This window comes from Astyanax mexicanus, chromosome 6 (genome assembly GCF_023375975.1).
Source record: "Astyanax mexicanus isolate ESR-SI-001 chromosome 6, AstMex3_surface, whole genome shotgun sequence".
In the NCBI taxonomy this organism is placed as follows: domain Eukaryota; kingdom Metazoa; phylum Chordata; class Actinopteri; order Characiformes; family Acestrorhamphidae; genus Astyanax; species Astyanax mexicanus.
Window position 1 is genome coordinate 1,407,759 of NC_064413.1, and position 16,049 is coordinate 1,423,807.

General features: G+C 36.8%; 3 protein-coding genes across 4 annotated transcripts in view; all 3 read right to left on the minus strand.

Annotated features, from left to right (window-relative positions):
* The window catches only part of LOC103032795 (uncharacterized), a 249,132-nt gene extending 234,639 nt beyond the window's left edge, over positions 1 to 14,493 (minus strand). Inside the window, exons 1-2 of one of the 2 annotated variants that reach the window (XR_007439361.1) lie at positions 13,590 to 14,493; positions 9,568 to 11,924 (exon numbers count right to left, since the gene is read on the minus strand). Coding sequence is in view for 1 of the 2 variants with exons in the window: in XM_007255886.4 (XP_007255948.3) it covers positions 10,419 to 11,924; positions 13,590 to 13,850 (1,767 nt within the window). In the remaining variant the exon portion in view is untranslated. Of the gene's footprint in view, positions 1 to 9,420; positions 11,925 to 13,589 lie in introns of those variants that run through there. The other variant, XM_007255886.4, reaches the window with a different exon arrangement.
* LOC103031540 (receptor-type tyrosine-protein phosphatase H) lies at positions 737 to 5,706 on the minus strand. Its single transcript, XM_022666991.2, has 6 exons — positions 5,419 to 5,706; positions 4,043 to 4,309; positions 2,941 to 3,204; positions 2,113 to 2,370; positions 1,009 to 1,102; positions 737 to 928 (listed from the first exon to the last, which is right to left on the minus strand). The coding sequence occupies exons 2-6, from the start codon at positions 4,170 to 4,172 to the stop codon at positions 763 to 765; spliced, it is 912 nt and encodes a 303-aa protein (XP_022522712.2). The 5' UTR covers positions 4,173 to 4,309; positions 5,419 to 5,706; the 3' UTR covers positions 737 to 762.
* mdc1 (mediator of DNA damage checkpoint 1) overlaps positions 8,932 to 16,049 on the minus strand; it is a 75,223-nt gene continuing 68,105 nt past the window's right edge. The window contains exon 13 of the mRNA XM_049479963.1: positions 8,932 to 9,397. The gene's annotated coding sequence lies outside the window, so the exon portion shown is untranslated. The remainder of the gene's footprint in view (positions 9,398 to 16,049) is intronic.

The window sequence follows — 16,049 nt, forward strand, 5'->3', positions numbered from 1 at the left end:
TGTATTTGTAATTTGGGAGAAATGTTGTCTGTAGTTTATAGAATAAAACAACAATGTTCATTTTACTCAAACATAAACCTATAAATAGCAAAATCAGAGAAACTGATTCAGAAACTGAAGTGGTCTCTTTTTCTTTCTCCAGAGCTGTATATATCATTTTTTAAATATGGATAAAAAGCACGATTTTCTTTTACTTAATCACAACTAATTGATTTAACGACAGAATACAGCACTCTTTACACATAAACTAACCATTAAAAAACAGTAATTACAACAAAAAATAGACGGCAAATCAAAGTAACTTAGTTAGTGCTTAAACTTTTATTGAAAAATTAAATTTAAAAAGTTGTACATGCAAGTATGTACAAATTATGCAAATAAATATGTGAGTGACTTGCTTACCCAAATAACAAGACTACTAGATCTGTTACTTTACATCACTTACACTTTTGGTATTACATTGATCATTGTTATTATTTATTTATTTTTATTTTTTCATCAGCAAATCAAATCCATACCATTTTAAACTTCAATAAATAATAAAATTGATTTTCTACTTGTGTGACAGCATTTACAATTTACTTTACAAACTTACAACAACTGATCAATTACACAAGATGATTTACATACAATACAACTGATGAAACGAAAATTTAAAATTTACAAAAATACACATTTATCAAAGACCTCACAAAATCCTCATCATTCTCAGTCCCAGCCCCCCCTCAATTATAACTTCTCTTTAACAGAGTCCTGGGTATTTCACTGAGGTCTGGGGCTTCTGTACGGGTTTTCCTGAAGAGTTCCTCTAGAAAGTTGTTTATTCAGAACAGAAGTCTGTGGTTTAGCCTGGACTGGAGCTCTGCTCACACCTTCTTCCAGTGCTTCAATCGGTGCAAGACTGGAAGGTCTCGCATGCTGAGTTTTTCTACAGAATTTAATGGAATTAAATCGACGAAACACAAATACATGTTTTTTTACACGTTCCTAAAAAATGTCAAAACTAACCTTTTAGTAATACACCGCCGGCCTTTTACACAAACTCCAAGACAACAAAGAAAAACGATGAACAGAACAACCAATACTGCTCCTGCTATCACTCCTAAAAGAGAGAGAGAGAGAGAGAGAGAGAGAAAGAGAGAGAGAGAGAGAGAGAGAGAGAGAGAGAGAGAGAGAGAGAAAGAGAGAGAAAGAGAGAGATTCATTAAGAAAAGAAAAAATAGAAAAATACAACAGACATAAATCTTAATTGTTTATTATGTTAAAGCCACCACTCTGAAAATGTAATTTGGTTATTTTTCTACATGGTTATTTTGCAATTCAGGTTGAAATAAGACTAATTCCGCCAATTCTAAAGGGCAGATACTTGAAACAAAAATACAAATATTTTTTAATCAATGTAAATCAATTAATCAATTAATACCACAATATTCTTATAATCTAAAAATCCTGCCAGGGCAAAGTCAAACAAATTCCTGGGATCAGAATATTAAATAAACACACCATTATAAAGAAGTCCCAGCACTTCCTGTGGTTTATTTCTGCAGTGACAAAATAGGACCAATCACATTCAGCCCAGATTAGTAGAAAATGAAAAAGTTAAAGTCAAACTTATTTATTAACTAATTTATACACTTTAGATGCACGTTTTCACCCCAAAGCGCACTGTCTTTTTGTGTCCCTTTGCTATTAGGATATTTTAAGTGGAAAAAAATAAAACATTTATTTGAAGAATTTCAATATAGAAGCTATACAATATATACAGGCACTCAATGATTTAAAAACCACTTGTGTCGTGGAGGGGATATTACAGTCACTGTTGTTGTGTGCCATTTTTTAGTTTGTTTAATAAGAAAACGATGCATATTAAAATGGAAATCATTTATATGGCTATTAAGTGTTTATTTTGTGATAAAACGTAAAATTTTAAGTTAAAAACCTTAACAGACAACTTGGATGTGTTCCTTTTTTTTTTTTTTTTTTTTTACTGCTCTGCCAAAGTATCGGATCAGGCCTCGATATCGGCAGATACTCAACATCAAATGACTCTGAAGCAAAACAATGTAATCGAGTCATCCCCACTATGATCACTACTCAGGTGATCAGCCTCACCTCTAGGATCAGTCAGACACCTGATGGAGACTGGAGCGCTCCTCACATCTCCTGAGCACAACTTCAGGGTCAGGTTATACCACCGCGCCGGCCGGAGATCCCCGAGCTCCAGTCTCGTTCTGTTGGAGTACTGAGGACCTCTTCCCTCCATCAGCACCTCCACCCCCGTCCATACTCCACCCGGAGCGGTCCAGACCAGTACCAAACCACTGCCCCCAGTAACCTGCTCACAGCGTAGACCACTCACCTTTACAGAGGCTGGGGACAAAACACAGCAAAATAATAAAATTATTATTACAAAAAATTTGAATATCATTAAAAAAAGTTACTTTATTGCAGTAATTCATTCAAATCATTCAAAATGTGACAATTATATATTATATAGATTTATTTAACACACAGAGTGATCTATTTTAAGCCTTTATTTCTTTTATTGTTGATGATTATGAAGCTTACAGCCAATGAAAACCCAAAAATCAGTGTCTCTGATAATTATAATATTATATTATAAGACCAATTGGTACTTTTGGCAGTGTGGGCAGTGTGCCAAGTCCTGCTGGAAAATGAAATCTACATCTCCATTAAAAGTTAAAAGACTTTAGACTTGATAATAAAACACAGTGGATCAACACCAGCAGATGACAGACATGACTCTCCAAACCATGTGAAAAGTGAAAAGTGAGAAGTGCAAAAGTATTCAGCCCCCTTTACGTTTGGCCTGAATACAAAGCTCTATGTGTGGTGGAAAACTAACGCTGTTTTTGGCAAAGTGTGCCGAAACTTTAATATAGGACCTCAAAGGTGGGTTTTAAAAAAGTTTTAATGAACCTGTGACTGAAGAGAAGTTCAGGCCTCTGCTCCTTACGCCTTCAAACACAGTGAAGAGTGTGAAGGTGTATCTGGTCCCTGGAGAGAGAGACGGGATGGTGTAGTTCACTAGTGAACTTTTATCCAGGTCGGTAATGGAGGTTTCAGTCCTGTTACTGTGACTCAGGATGTAGCTGATGTTGCTGCTGTTCGCTTTTTCCCAAGAAATCACCAGCTGAGTTTCAGATCTCTGCGTCACGTTCACTCGAGCAACACTGAGGGGCACTGAAACACAGAGAAACACCAGTAACGACAGGAGAGACAGTATCTACACGGGGACATCAGCCTACATTTATAGAACTGTACAATATAGGGTTGTCACGATACCAGAATTTTTACTTCGATACCGATACCAACTGTAGTATTACGATTTTCCATACTTAGAAGAAGAAAAAACACAGCAATAAAATTGCGTGAACATTCGATTTGGACTAATATAAGCAAAACACGCCCAGACTCCACTTCTCAAGCCCGTTTTGTCCACAAGTCGTGGTCGAGAGAGGACGTATTTTATTTTAGAATTCATCATTCTACAGGGGCTGCTGCTCTCTCGTTTGCTGGCTTGCATGTATGTGTGTCGCTCAACTGAGTCTATTATATTAATGCTCACGAATTGATTCATTTCATTCAGTTCAGAATACTAAGTTCACTTTAATCCTGCCACGCCTGCTATGATGAGGTGAATCTACTAATTTGACTCATTTGAAAGTAGTAACTAGGCTTTATACAATATTGAAAGCACTGAATGCTAAAGAACGTTTAGTGCATCGTGCAACTCTAGTGCAATATTTAACTTGGTAGAATAAAAAAAGATCACCCTAAATCAGAAAATGTTGGGGTTGTATGGAAAATGCAAAATAAAATAATAATTTAATTTGATTTGACTTGATTTGATTGTAGACAGTATGAACCGGAGATATTCAACTTCATTTGATTTGCAAATAAAAACCCATTCCTACAATTTACGCCTGCAACTCATTACAACAGAAACCTGGGACTGTATGTGTACTGTGATTTAATTCCATAAACCAAAGGATTAAAAATCTGTAGTGAACAGACTTACTGGTAACAGCAGAAAAGTTGTAGCCGCTGCTGCGTTCTCCTCCGAACACGGTGTAGAGAGTAAAGTTATACTTAATTCCCGGAGATAAAGAGGAGACTGTGTGTGTAGCCACAGATCCTCCCCAGTACATCGGAGCGTACGCCTCGGACTTGTTGCTCTGCTTCAGTATATAAGAGTACGTATTACTGCCGCCCACTTTATTCCACTCTAACGTTACTCCAGTCTCAGAGCGAGCCTTCACCGCTACACTCCCAACGTTAGCAGGAGCTGAAAAACAGAGACAGAAAAACACGGCCATCCTCCATCACTCTGCACTAAAGACCAGGCATCACGAACAATGTCCCGGATCAATTTGATCCTTTTACAAGGCCCCAATGTGATTAAACATTCAATTTGATTTGATATAAATTAATTTATAGACATTTCAGCTGCAACAAAAGTTTTGTTCGAATGTTAAAAGAGATTTTGGCCATAAAACGTTCATTCCAGAAGCTTTAACTCTCTTAGGCTACGTTCACACTACAATCCACGTTGCTCAAATCTGATTTTTTCCTCAGATCAGATTTGTCTATCTATCAAGAACAACAAAAAACACAAGATTGTAGATTGTAGACAATAGATTATAGACTGTAGATTATAGACTGTAGACCATAGATTATAGACCGTAGAAAGCAGACTGTATATTACAGATTGTAGATTATAGACTGGAGACTATAGATTGTAGATTGTTGACTGTAGACTATAGATTATAGACCATAGAAAGCAGACTGTATATTACAGATTGTAGATTATAGACTGGAGACTATAGATTGTAGATTGTTGACTGTAGACTACAGATTGTAGACCGTAGATAGCAGACTGTATATTATAGATTGTAGATTATAGACTGTACATTATAAATGGCAGATTATAGACTGCAGACTATAGATTATAGACTGTAGATTATAGACTGTAGACCATAGATTATAGACCGTAGAAAGCAGACTGTATATTACAGATTGTAGATTATAGACTGGAGACTATAGATTGTAGATTGTTGACTGTAGACTACAGATTGTAGACCGTAGATAGCAGACTGTATATTATAGATTGTAGATTATAGACTGTACATTATAAATGGCAGATTATAGACTGCAGACTATAGATTATAGACTGTAGATTATAGACTGTAGACCATAGATTATAGACTATAGATCGTAGACTGTATATTACAGATTGTAGATTGTTGACTGTAGACTATAGATTGTAGACCGTAGATAGCAGACTGTATATTATAGATTGTAGATTGTAGACTGTAGATCATAAATGGCAGATTATAGACTGCAGATTATAAACTGTAGATTATACACTGTATATTATAGATGATTGCACCTTACTGGTAACTGCAGTGATGGTGAATCCACTGCTCCTGGCTCCTCTGAGGAGTGTGTACAGAATGAAGGTGTGTTTAGCTCCAGGTGAGAGAGGAGAGACTGTGTAATTTACTACAGACCCGTCTGCAGATCCAGGGAGAGAAATCTCTGTTCCATTAGTGAATCTCAGAGAGTAACTGCAGTTAATCGCTCTGATCCACTCCAGGGTCAGTGCTGTCTCAGTCCGAGCCTTTACTGAGACACTAGCAACATTAAGAGCTGAGGAGAGAAAAGACAGAGAGAGAGTTAATTTTCTTATTAATTAATTATTATTATTATTATAATGTACTGTAATTTTCTTTCAACATTGTTCTGTGTGACATCTTAACTTTTTCTTATATTCCAATTTTATTCATTTTAATTCTGTTATAAATGTAAATATTTCCCCATCTTTAATTTATATATATATATATATATATTAAACTCTACAATCTTAAAGTTTTAAATATTTCTGTAAAGCACTTCGAAAACCCTCAGTGTATTAAAAGGTGCTATACAAATTAAATTTTTATATAATCAATCACATAAAGAGGCACTAAACCATTTTTTCTAATTTTTTTAAGCATTAAAAAACAACTTTATAAAGAGAAGCTACAAAGGTTTGCATCTTACGTGCCACGGACTGCTGACCCTACAAATAAAACAGAACACAACAATTTTATAGCAGCACTTAAAAAAGTAGCAAACACTAGACTGATGCTTAATACAATATATATATATATATATATATATATATATATATATATATATATATATATATATATATATATATATATATAAGCATATATACAGCACCAGTCAAAAGCTCATTCAGTGTTTTTCTTTATTTATTTCTATATTTTTTATAAAAATATTTATATTTTTATTATTTTCTACATGGTAGATTAATATTAATGACATGAAAACAGTTAAGGGGCACATATAGAATTGCATAGTAAATAGTAAAAAAGTGTTATTCCTCCACATTAATCCCCTGATCTAAACCTGATGAACTGAGATTAAAATACCACACACTAAAAAAGTAGGTACGATAGAAGTACTTTCCTGTACTTTTCAGGTATAACAGATATAAAAAACACATTCGGTAATCTGTATCACTGTACTAATAAACAATACAATGTATATTTTTATTATCTTTACTGGTACAAAAGACATGGGTACAAAAAAAAACATTCATTGTAAGATTACACTCTATTGTACCTAATTATATAAGCTACAGTCCCAGCAACAAGCTTTATACTCTTTTAAGTACAAATCTGTTCTTAATATGCAAGAGTTTGCAGATCTGTCCTTATATTTGAAGAATTCAAAGTAGAATTTTAACATATTCTTGTTTGTTTAACACTTTTTGTGTTTAAAGAATAATCCGGCCTAAGTGTTCTTTTATAGCTTTAATATAGTCTTGAAAATGTTTAGAAGATTTAAATATTCTGTGTTTTTATGGCTCTAAAATTATATCACGATATTTCATAGTATTTTTGAGAAAGCAATACTCTGATATCGCACACAAGTAAATAAGATATTAAAAAAAATAAAATTATTTTATTTAAAATAATTTTTTAAAGTAGAATTTTAACTAATTCTGGTTTGTTTAAAAATATATATTTGTTTTTTGTTTACAGAAAAGTTCTGCATGTGTTCCTGTAGAGCTTTAATATAGTCTTGAAAGTGTTAAATTTACAATGTAAAAAAAATCATAAAAATATAGAAAATACACTGAATGAGAAGTCCAAACTGAATGTGTGTCCAAACTTTGGTACTGGTACTGTGTATATAAACCAGGGTTAACCTTACTAAATCAAATTAAGTTAGTATTAAACATGTTTTTAAATAAAAAAGCAGTTCTTACCCACAGAGGATCCACACACAAACACAAACACAGCAGCAGCACTAACTCTACTGATCTCACTGTCATGACTGAGAGCTGTGATTATAGATCTGATTAAAAATAAGTTTATTAAGTGATTTAATATAATTTATAAAAAAAAAAACTTTTAAACAGAAACTCAACAGAGGCTAATCTAATAAACTCCAAACACTAGTTAAACAGAGAGGCTCTATCACAGAGCAGCAACGCCGGAGTCTGCGCAGTAGAGAGCTACCTCTCCATACAGAGCATCAAAGCAGAGCCGACAGCGCGCGCTGTGAAATATCTGTGAAGTATCGACACACTGTTTCGATGCCTCATTTCAAACGCTTCTCACCTTATCACGTGATGACAGTAAAGGAAGCTTCGTTAGGTCATCACTTAAAAAACATTAATGTAAGTGTAAATTAAGAGATTATTAAGTTTATAATCATATAAACAGGTATTGTAGTAAATAAAACTGGACACTAGATGGAAGCGTTGAGACAGGAGTCAAAAGATTCACAGCAATTAATTATTTTCCAAAATAATTGATTCACCTGTTTAATTACATAGAGAACATACTCTTTTGTATTGACCTAATTGCAAAAAAATATATTTAATTTAAAACATTAATAAAAACAACTTAGAACACTGAAAAAATACCATTTGTTACCCACCCCCACTCTCTAACTCTCTAACTTTATGATGAAATATAACTATGACTATAACTAAAATCCTTCAGAGATGTATTGTTTGTGCATTGTTGTGAAAAAATTACTTTTTTCAAAATATTTAGTTAAAAAGTTAAAAAACACATTTTAGTGTTGTGGTTTCACTCAGTCCTTTTACCTTAACACATTACCCCATCTGAATCATCTGAAACATTCTACAACAGGAAGTCACTTCTACAACAGGAAGTGACATCAGCTGGTTCTGGTTCTGAAGGTCATGGGAACACCAGAATTAAGTTCCCTCATTGTTTTTGTTTTCTGTATATTTGATCTTATTGTAACGATGACGGAGGAAAACGATCTCAACACTCAGTCCTGTTACCTACATTAATTCTTACATCTTATTGGTTTATTTTTAAAATACATATTTTGGGGAAATGACTAGAATGTGCTCAGTGTCCTCATGCTATTAGCATAGCCGCCATTTAGCTGTTTTTCATGTTTTTGCCAATTCTGTGCAAAAAAAAAAAAAGTGTCAGTAACAGGAGTGAGTTCCAGTAACAGGAGTGAGTATTGTCCCCTGGTTTATTGATTTATTAATGTGAATATTCATTTATGTAAACCACTTTTCCCCAATTCTGTTTGGTTCATCATTTATCCTTTTGTTTAATAAATCATTTTTAAATCTCACATACGTTTTCAGATTAAAAACCTTGAAAAAAAAATGAAGTAAAGCTGCCTAAGTTTGACCAGTACATGTTTTGAATAGTTAAATACATGTGTTATTAGATTCAGAGTTGAAAAAAAGTATCATACTGTTTTCTCTTCACAGTACTGATATGGTTATTGTGGGCTAATGGTATAATTCAGCATGTTTCATGTAAATATATCCTAAATGTAGACTAAATACACATATATTAGCATCTTATTATTATTAGCATAATGACACAACCGTCATAAAATCAGAAAACAGCATTTTATTCAGATATAAGTGAATTCTTAATTGTTTATTGTCTTCTTTCCAGCTGCCCAGAGTTCCACAATAAGTTGTTTATGGTTAGTTTAGGGAATCACACTCATATAAACCTGAAAACCTTCATTCAGTTATTCATCCTCATTCAGGTTTAACTAGTAATAAATCACTGAGAAACAAAATAAGACGTTTATTTTATACAGTATATGACCAGCCTTCCATTTAAAACAAAAGATGCAGCAGAAACTGAGAGTTACTCTACAGAGAACTATAGAGTCATTACACACAGTACCATACACTACTAAACTGAAATAAAATAACACTTCCACACCAATGACACCAAAGTTTTTTATTTTTGTTTTTGTCCGAACATTCCCATTATACAGCTCTGGAAAAAATTAGAAAGCACTTAAAAATGATGAGTTTCTTTGGTTTTATAAAATTAAAAACCTCTGGATATATAATATAATCAAGAGGAAGATGGATGATCACAAACCATCAAACCACCAAACTGAACTGCTTAAATTTTTGGACCAGGAGTAAAGCAGCATAAAGTTATCCAAAAGCAGTGTGTAAGACTGGTGGAGGAGAACATGATGCCAAGATGCATGAACAAAAACTGTCATTAAAAACAAGGGTTGTTCAACCAAATATTAATTTCTGAAGTCTTTAAACTCTTAAAACTTTATGAACATGAACTTGTTTTGAGGTCTGAAAGCTCTGCATCTTTCTGCATGTTGTCTGTAGTTTATAGAATAAAACAACAATGTTCATTTTACTCAAACATAAACCTATAAATAGCAAAATCAGAGAAACTCTCTTCATTTTTTCCAGAGCTGTAGATCCTATTCCCTAGAAAATACCCCATTATTCCTACCACTCCTGACCTAGCAACATTAATTACGTAAAAAAATACATTAATAGGTAGAGCGTGGATTAAACCCATTTGAACTAGAGACTGATGTTGGTTATTTTCCAGCATTTTCCTTCCAAAGACCAAAAACTGAAAAACTGTTGTTCACATTCTGCTTGTCTTTTCATAGGATGATCTTCTATTGCAACTCCAAAAATTTAAATATCATTAAAAAGGTGATTTATTTCAGTAATTCCCGGTCAGTGCAGTTTTGTTTCCCAGCAAAATCTTACAGCACTTAATGCTTCCCTCTGCTGATGACAACTTTTATGGAGATGCAGATTTCATTTTCCAGCAGGATTTCCAGTGGGCACACTGCACACATTGCCAATTCAAGTACCAATTCATTTTTGGGTTTTCATTGGCTGTAAGCCATAATCATTCATCAACGACAAAAGAAATAGACACTTAAAATAGATCACTCTGTGTGTGTAATAATACATCTATATAATATAATATATGAGTTTCACATTTAAAAAAAACTGAATTACTGAAATAAAAAACAACTTTTTTTAATGATATTCTAATTTTAGTGCATTTGAGATGCACTAGTATATCTCACTTTTTTGTGGCGCCTTCCTGCTGCACCTTTTCTTCAACAGATTGGTCCGCATTCTCCACCACACTGGAAACCTCCTGCACAGTCTCCACCACGCTTTCTGCTCCTGCGGAAGCTTCCTGCACAGCTTCGTCCACATTTTCCGTCCCTTCAAAAGCTTCCTGCACGTTTTCCACGGCATTGTCCAACACTCCTTTTGCGACGGCGCCCGCCGTTCTTAGCAGGTGACCGAGTCCTTTCTGGCTTCTCCACAGAAGAACTCCAATCCCTCTTCCCGCCTTTTTCACTTGGTGACCCATCTCCCAGCCTAAAGTGCCCAGGTACCCAACCAGACCACATCCTGCCGACCCCACCAGAGACGACCCCGTCCCCAAGACTTGTCCAGTCGTTCCAGTCGCCAGCCCCAGAGCATCGGACACGAGCGTGCCGGTACCCGTCACCCCTTCCTGGCAGGACATCAGCAGGGTACCCGTTAACGTCTTGAGGCAGAAGTAGGTTGATCCCACCCCAGTCTCGACAACTTGATACAGGACGTCCCACACATTCTCCACTCCAGAGGCCACACCGCAAACGATGTCCCTACCCAGAGTAAGGGTGTCCCCGGGCAGGGCTGTGAGTACGGCTGCGTCCTCTTGCAGGACGTACGTGATCTGAGAGGGGAGGTTGGTCAAGGTGGAGACGATTGGTGACAGAGGAGCATAAAGGAGAGAAAAGGAGGAGGACAGGATGTAGAGCAAGACACTTTCTGAGGGTTCGGTGTCGTTTGTAAAAGTACTTTTCTCGCTCAAGCTTTGCTCGATTGAGGTTTCTTCAATAGAGCTTGTTTCAGATGCCTGATTTAGAGGTTTAGAGCTGGTTTCGGGTTCTTGATTTAGAGATTTAGAGCTGGTTTCGGGTTCTTGATTTAGAGATTTAGAGCTGGTTTCGGGTTCTTGCTCTAAAGGATCAGAGCTGGTTTCAGATTTTTGCGTTGTATAGCTCGATACCTCTTCTTTTACTTCATTGTTCAGTGATTCCAATCTACTATCCCTGTATATCTTTGTCTCATCAGTCACCTCCGCCTCTTGTACGTTCTCCATCCCTTCTTTGGAGATGGACATCATCTCCTCACGACTCTTCACTCCCTGACCACACCCTCCCAAAAACAGCTCCCCAATCCCCACCAGCTTCTCCAGCTCCTCCACACTCACAACCTTCACGTCGTCGCCTCCTTCCAGAACCATTCCCATGCTAAAGCTGGCGGCTCCGTCTGGTGCAGAGCAACACACTGCTGTCCACAGCAGCCCTGCCTCACACCGGTTCAGCGCCCCCACCCCGCTCTGGACGTAAACCTCACCCCCTCCTTTAGAGCAGAGAGGGATGATCTGGCTCTCCACCAGCTCTGCAGTGAGGGTGTCCACTTTCTGGAGAGGGGAGAGGCTGTCGGATGTCGGAAGTATTTCCCGGTTCCGTTTGTAGAGAGATGGGATGAACACGCTGGAGTCTTCACCATTCCAGGTTTCATCCTGCAGGTAGATGCAGGAAATATAAAATACACATTCATTTGAGTTCAATTTGAGGTCACAAGTTGCTCAACCAAGATTTTCTGCCTAGATATGAACGGTATTTCTCATTTCTAATAAAAGTTGATGGATTGGATGGTCAAATACTTAATCCCAGTTTATATAAACTCCCACTATCTTTTGCAATGCTCCCAATACTAGAAGGGTGGGGAGTAATGCATGCCTGCCCTGATACAGGTGATACAGCCCTGATTAACCAATATTGCAAGATATTGATGAATGATGTGGGATAAGAGCATCATCTGCCCACCCAGAAAGAGCATGGCCATTTATGCTTTTTTAATTTGGGATTGTTAGAAGAAGAAAGCAGTGTGTCAGACACGTGTAACCCTGGAAAAAAAATCAATCTGCTTAAATAATTTGAGGTCATTTGTTGCTACACCACTCAGGAGACCAAGGAAACTGATACAGAAAAAAGGGTCTCAAATGAAAAATTCTGTGAAATTGAAACTGTGCCATGGCTTATTCCTACTGTTATAAATAGATTTACATAGTTTATACAGAATAAGTGATAGTTGTTATTGTCTTTATATTACAGATGAATAATTTATTTTTTTGAAAATGAAAAATGATATTTTCATTGCAGACAGTATAAATGCACACAGTATATATGCAAGTATTTCATGTTTTGTCTGATCATCTTTTATTTAATTTATTAATTTACATCCATTCCTGCACTTCAGGGCTGCAACGATTAGTCGATATAATCGGCAATGTCGATTATTTAAATCTGTCGACTACAAATTTCATTGTCGACTAATCGTTCATTTGTGTGCTGGGGACAGAAACGCAGTGGGAGATAAATGTGGGTAAATGGCTTAATCACACAGGTTACACTCAACTTAGTCTGTGTCTCCAAAAGTGCTCAAACACAACAGATTACATATTTACACATTTAAATGGCTTTTAAATCTCATGTTCAGCTGTTTCTATTGTTTTAAGAGATGAAGGACAAATGGCAGAAATAATCGTTGACTAATCGACTAGTAGGAAAAATAATCATCAGATTAGTCGACTACCAAAATAACCACATTCAAAATACAGTTGGGACTGTAAAGCTGTACCTTTTCAGCTTTGTAATGTTGGTAATGTTTCTTCTCTTCACTTCAAAGAGATTTTTGCACAAAGGATACCAACAATTAAGTGTTTCAGGTGTTATTTTGTCCTATTGTTCTTGCGAACATGCCTTAACATGTTCAAAAGAACAAAGATGGCGGGCGGGGATGGTGTGCGACACCCAGTATGCCAATAGAAAAGATAGGAAAAGCGGTCAATGGCAAACAGGCTCAACTCAATTACTGAGTTGCCACTGGTTTAGAGTATCATGTGGGAGACTGGGGTTCAATTCCCGGCCTGTGTGACTGAATGCTGCGCTACACCAATAAGTCAGGAGTCATTGGGAAAGACTCCTAACACTACATTGGTCCAACTCTGTAAGAGGAAAAACCTTTCTGGATATGTGCGTCAGCTAAATGTCTAAATGTAAAATTATCTTCAAAGATAGACTAGTTTGAGAGATGCTTAATAGTTGCTTGTTATCTGCATAAGCCGCATGTTAGAAAAACGAAAGCACAAAAGAAAAGAAGAACGAGGAACAGAAGAGTGTACCTTCTCTGAGGTTCCTTTACCCCATCCGTTGCTGTGGCTCAGATGGAAGGCAGTGTAAACGCTGGCCTGGCACTCGGTGTGGTACAGGGAGGTGTAGGAGCGCCCGGCCGGACCGTGGCACCACTTCTCCAGGCCCGAGTGGACGATGTGCCGCGGTAGAGTGTGTTTGTAGAAGTTCTCCTCACACTGGTGCCGTTCTGGATGGGAGGCGTGGAGTGTGTGAGCCAGCAGGCCCAGCAGGAGAGCAGCCAGAACCAGCATGGTCCAAAACCCCACCAATAACCCACTGCAGATACTGCTGCTGCCCTGTCACTGCTGCAGCCTGGCACTGCCTGCGACTGACAGCACTGAGGCAGCAATTACACTCAACTACAGCCTGCAGATCTGCCCCTTTCTCTCTCTCTTTCTCTCTCTCTATCTCTCTTTCTCCTCCTTTACTCTAAATGCTACTAATTAATGGACTATGCAGAACTAAGAGCTAAGGTCACTGTATTTCTCTCTCTCTCTGTCTATTTTTACAAACAACAAGACCCTGCAATGTCGGCACTATCTCTCTCTCTCTCTTTCTTTCTTTCTTTCTCTCTTTTTCTCCTCTTTTACTTTCAATGCTTCTAATTAATAGACTATGCAAAAAAGAGCTAAGGTCACTGTATCTCTCTCTCTTTCTCTCTCTCTGTCTATTTCTCAAACAACAAGAAAACAACAAGACCCTGCAAGTCTGCACTCTCTCTCTCTCTTTCTTCCTTTTTGCTTCTTCTCTCTCTCAACTTTTCTCTCTCTCTCTTTCATAAATCAGTTCCTCTGGCAACGGCTCAGCTGCAATGCACACAAACTTGTGCACACGCCCTCACACACCTATCACCATTACCTGTAAGTCAGCATTCTCCAACACACACTCTCACTCACTCACTCACTCAGCAGACACCCATGCATTCCCTCTCTCTCGCTTTCTAGCAGTTTCTCTCTCAGTTTCTCTCTTAAAGGTGCAGTAGAATTTATTTATAGAGCATTTAAGTGGTTGGTTAATGTACACACATTAACATGCATGCACAAGTATTAATACCACTTTGGTCACCTTACCACCACAGATTTACATATATTTTATTGAGATTGCAAGTGATAGACCAACACAAACAGCATATAATTGGAATAAAGTTGGAACTGACAGATCCAGCAAGGAGAGCACTGGACAGAGAAGTAGCCAAGAGGCATATGGTCACTCTGAAGGAGCTGCAGAGATCCAAAGGGACAACTATAAGTCATTCACTCCACAAATTTGGCCTTTATGAAAGAGTGGCAAAAAGAAAATCTGGGGCTGTGACCGAAACGTCTCCCTACTCCCTTATTAGTGATGCAGTATATAGGGTTAGACTATGTAGTTCACTCCATCAGGTCGCTTAAACATGAACACCTGAACGAAAGCTCTGAATGAAAGTTAGTGAAGCTCTGAGCTGATCATGGAGTAATCTCTCTCTTTATATTATGTTATATATTTAGACCGTTAACAAACATAATCCATAATCACAATATGAATGAAATACATGGAGAAACATCTGGAATTAAAATTGTACACCAGCTCACAATGTTGCCAGATTGGGTGATTTCATGCCACCAAAACTACCAAGTGTTAAGACTTTAGAAATTAGGCTAATATTAAATATTATATATTTTATTTAAGATCATGTTGGAATAAACCCTGTAATATTGTTTATATGCTGAACATCAGCTGAACATCGTTTTTGGGTGGTTTTCTCTGCAGTTTTGCAGTATTGTGTTATGTATTGACTTGGTTTTACCTGAATTACACTGTAACAATCTGGCAACCCTGATGGCTTTTTTTTTATCTGCTCTGTTTATTAAGCTGGTCTGTTGCTTGGTAGGGAGACTCGCAATGCATTCTGGGACACATTTAGCTTGAGTAGTGAGCATCAATGTTTAATAAAATTCATGATGCATTATGGGAGTTTATGGTGCCCTCAAAATCACGCTCCAATTTCATTTTGATTCGGATACTAAGAGAAAAATGGCAGACGTACTTAATATTGCACCAAATAGTAAATAGGGAGACATTTCGGTTACAACCTCAGTCTCTAGATGCTACTTTGTGTTGGTCAATGACTTAAAATCTCAATAAAATTCAAGGGGTATGAATACTTTTGTAAGCCAATGTAAAAATATTTATTAAATGCTATTAGTATTTAACGAAGCTATCACTAAGTTATGTTAGATGCAATCTCATTATATAAATTGAATCATATATAATTTTTTAAAGATAACCCTACATATAACTTATAATCCTCTATATGGTAAACACTAAGGTTTTGTAGAGCAGGTCACTGGGAGGGATTTACAGAATGAAGGTGGAAATAAAAGAGATTGAAAAGTTTCTCTCAGCCACACCTATTCTGCCCTTAAGCTCCCTGAAATCAGTTCAGACATGCAGTTATACAGCATAGTGTT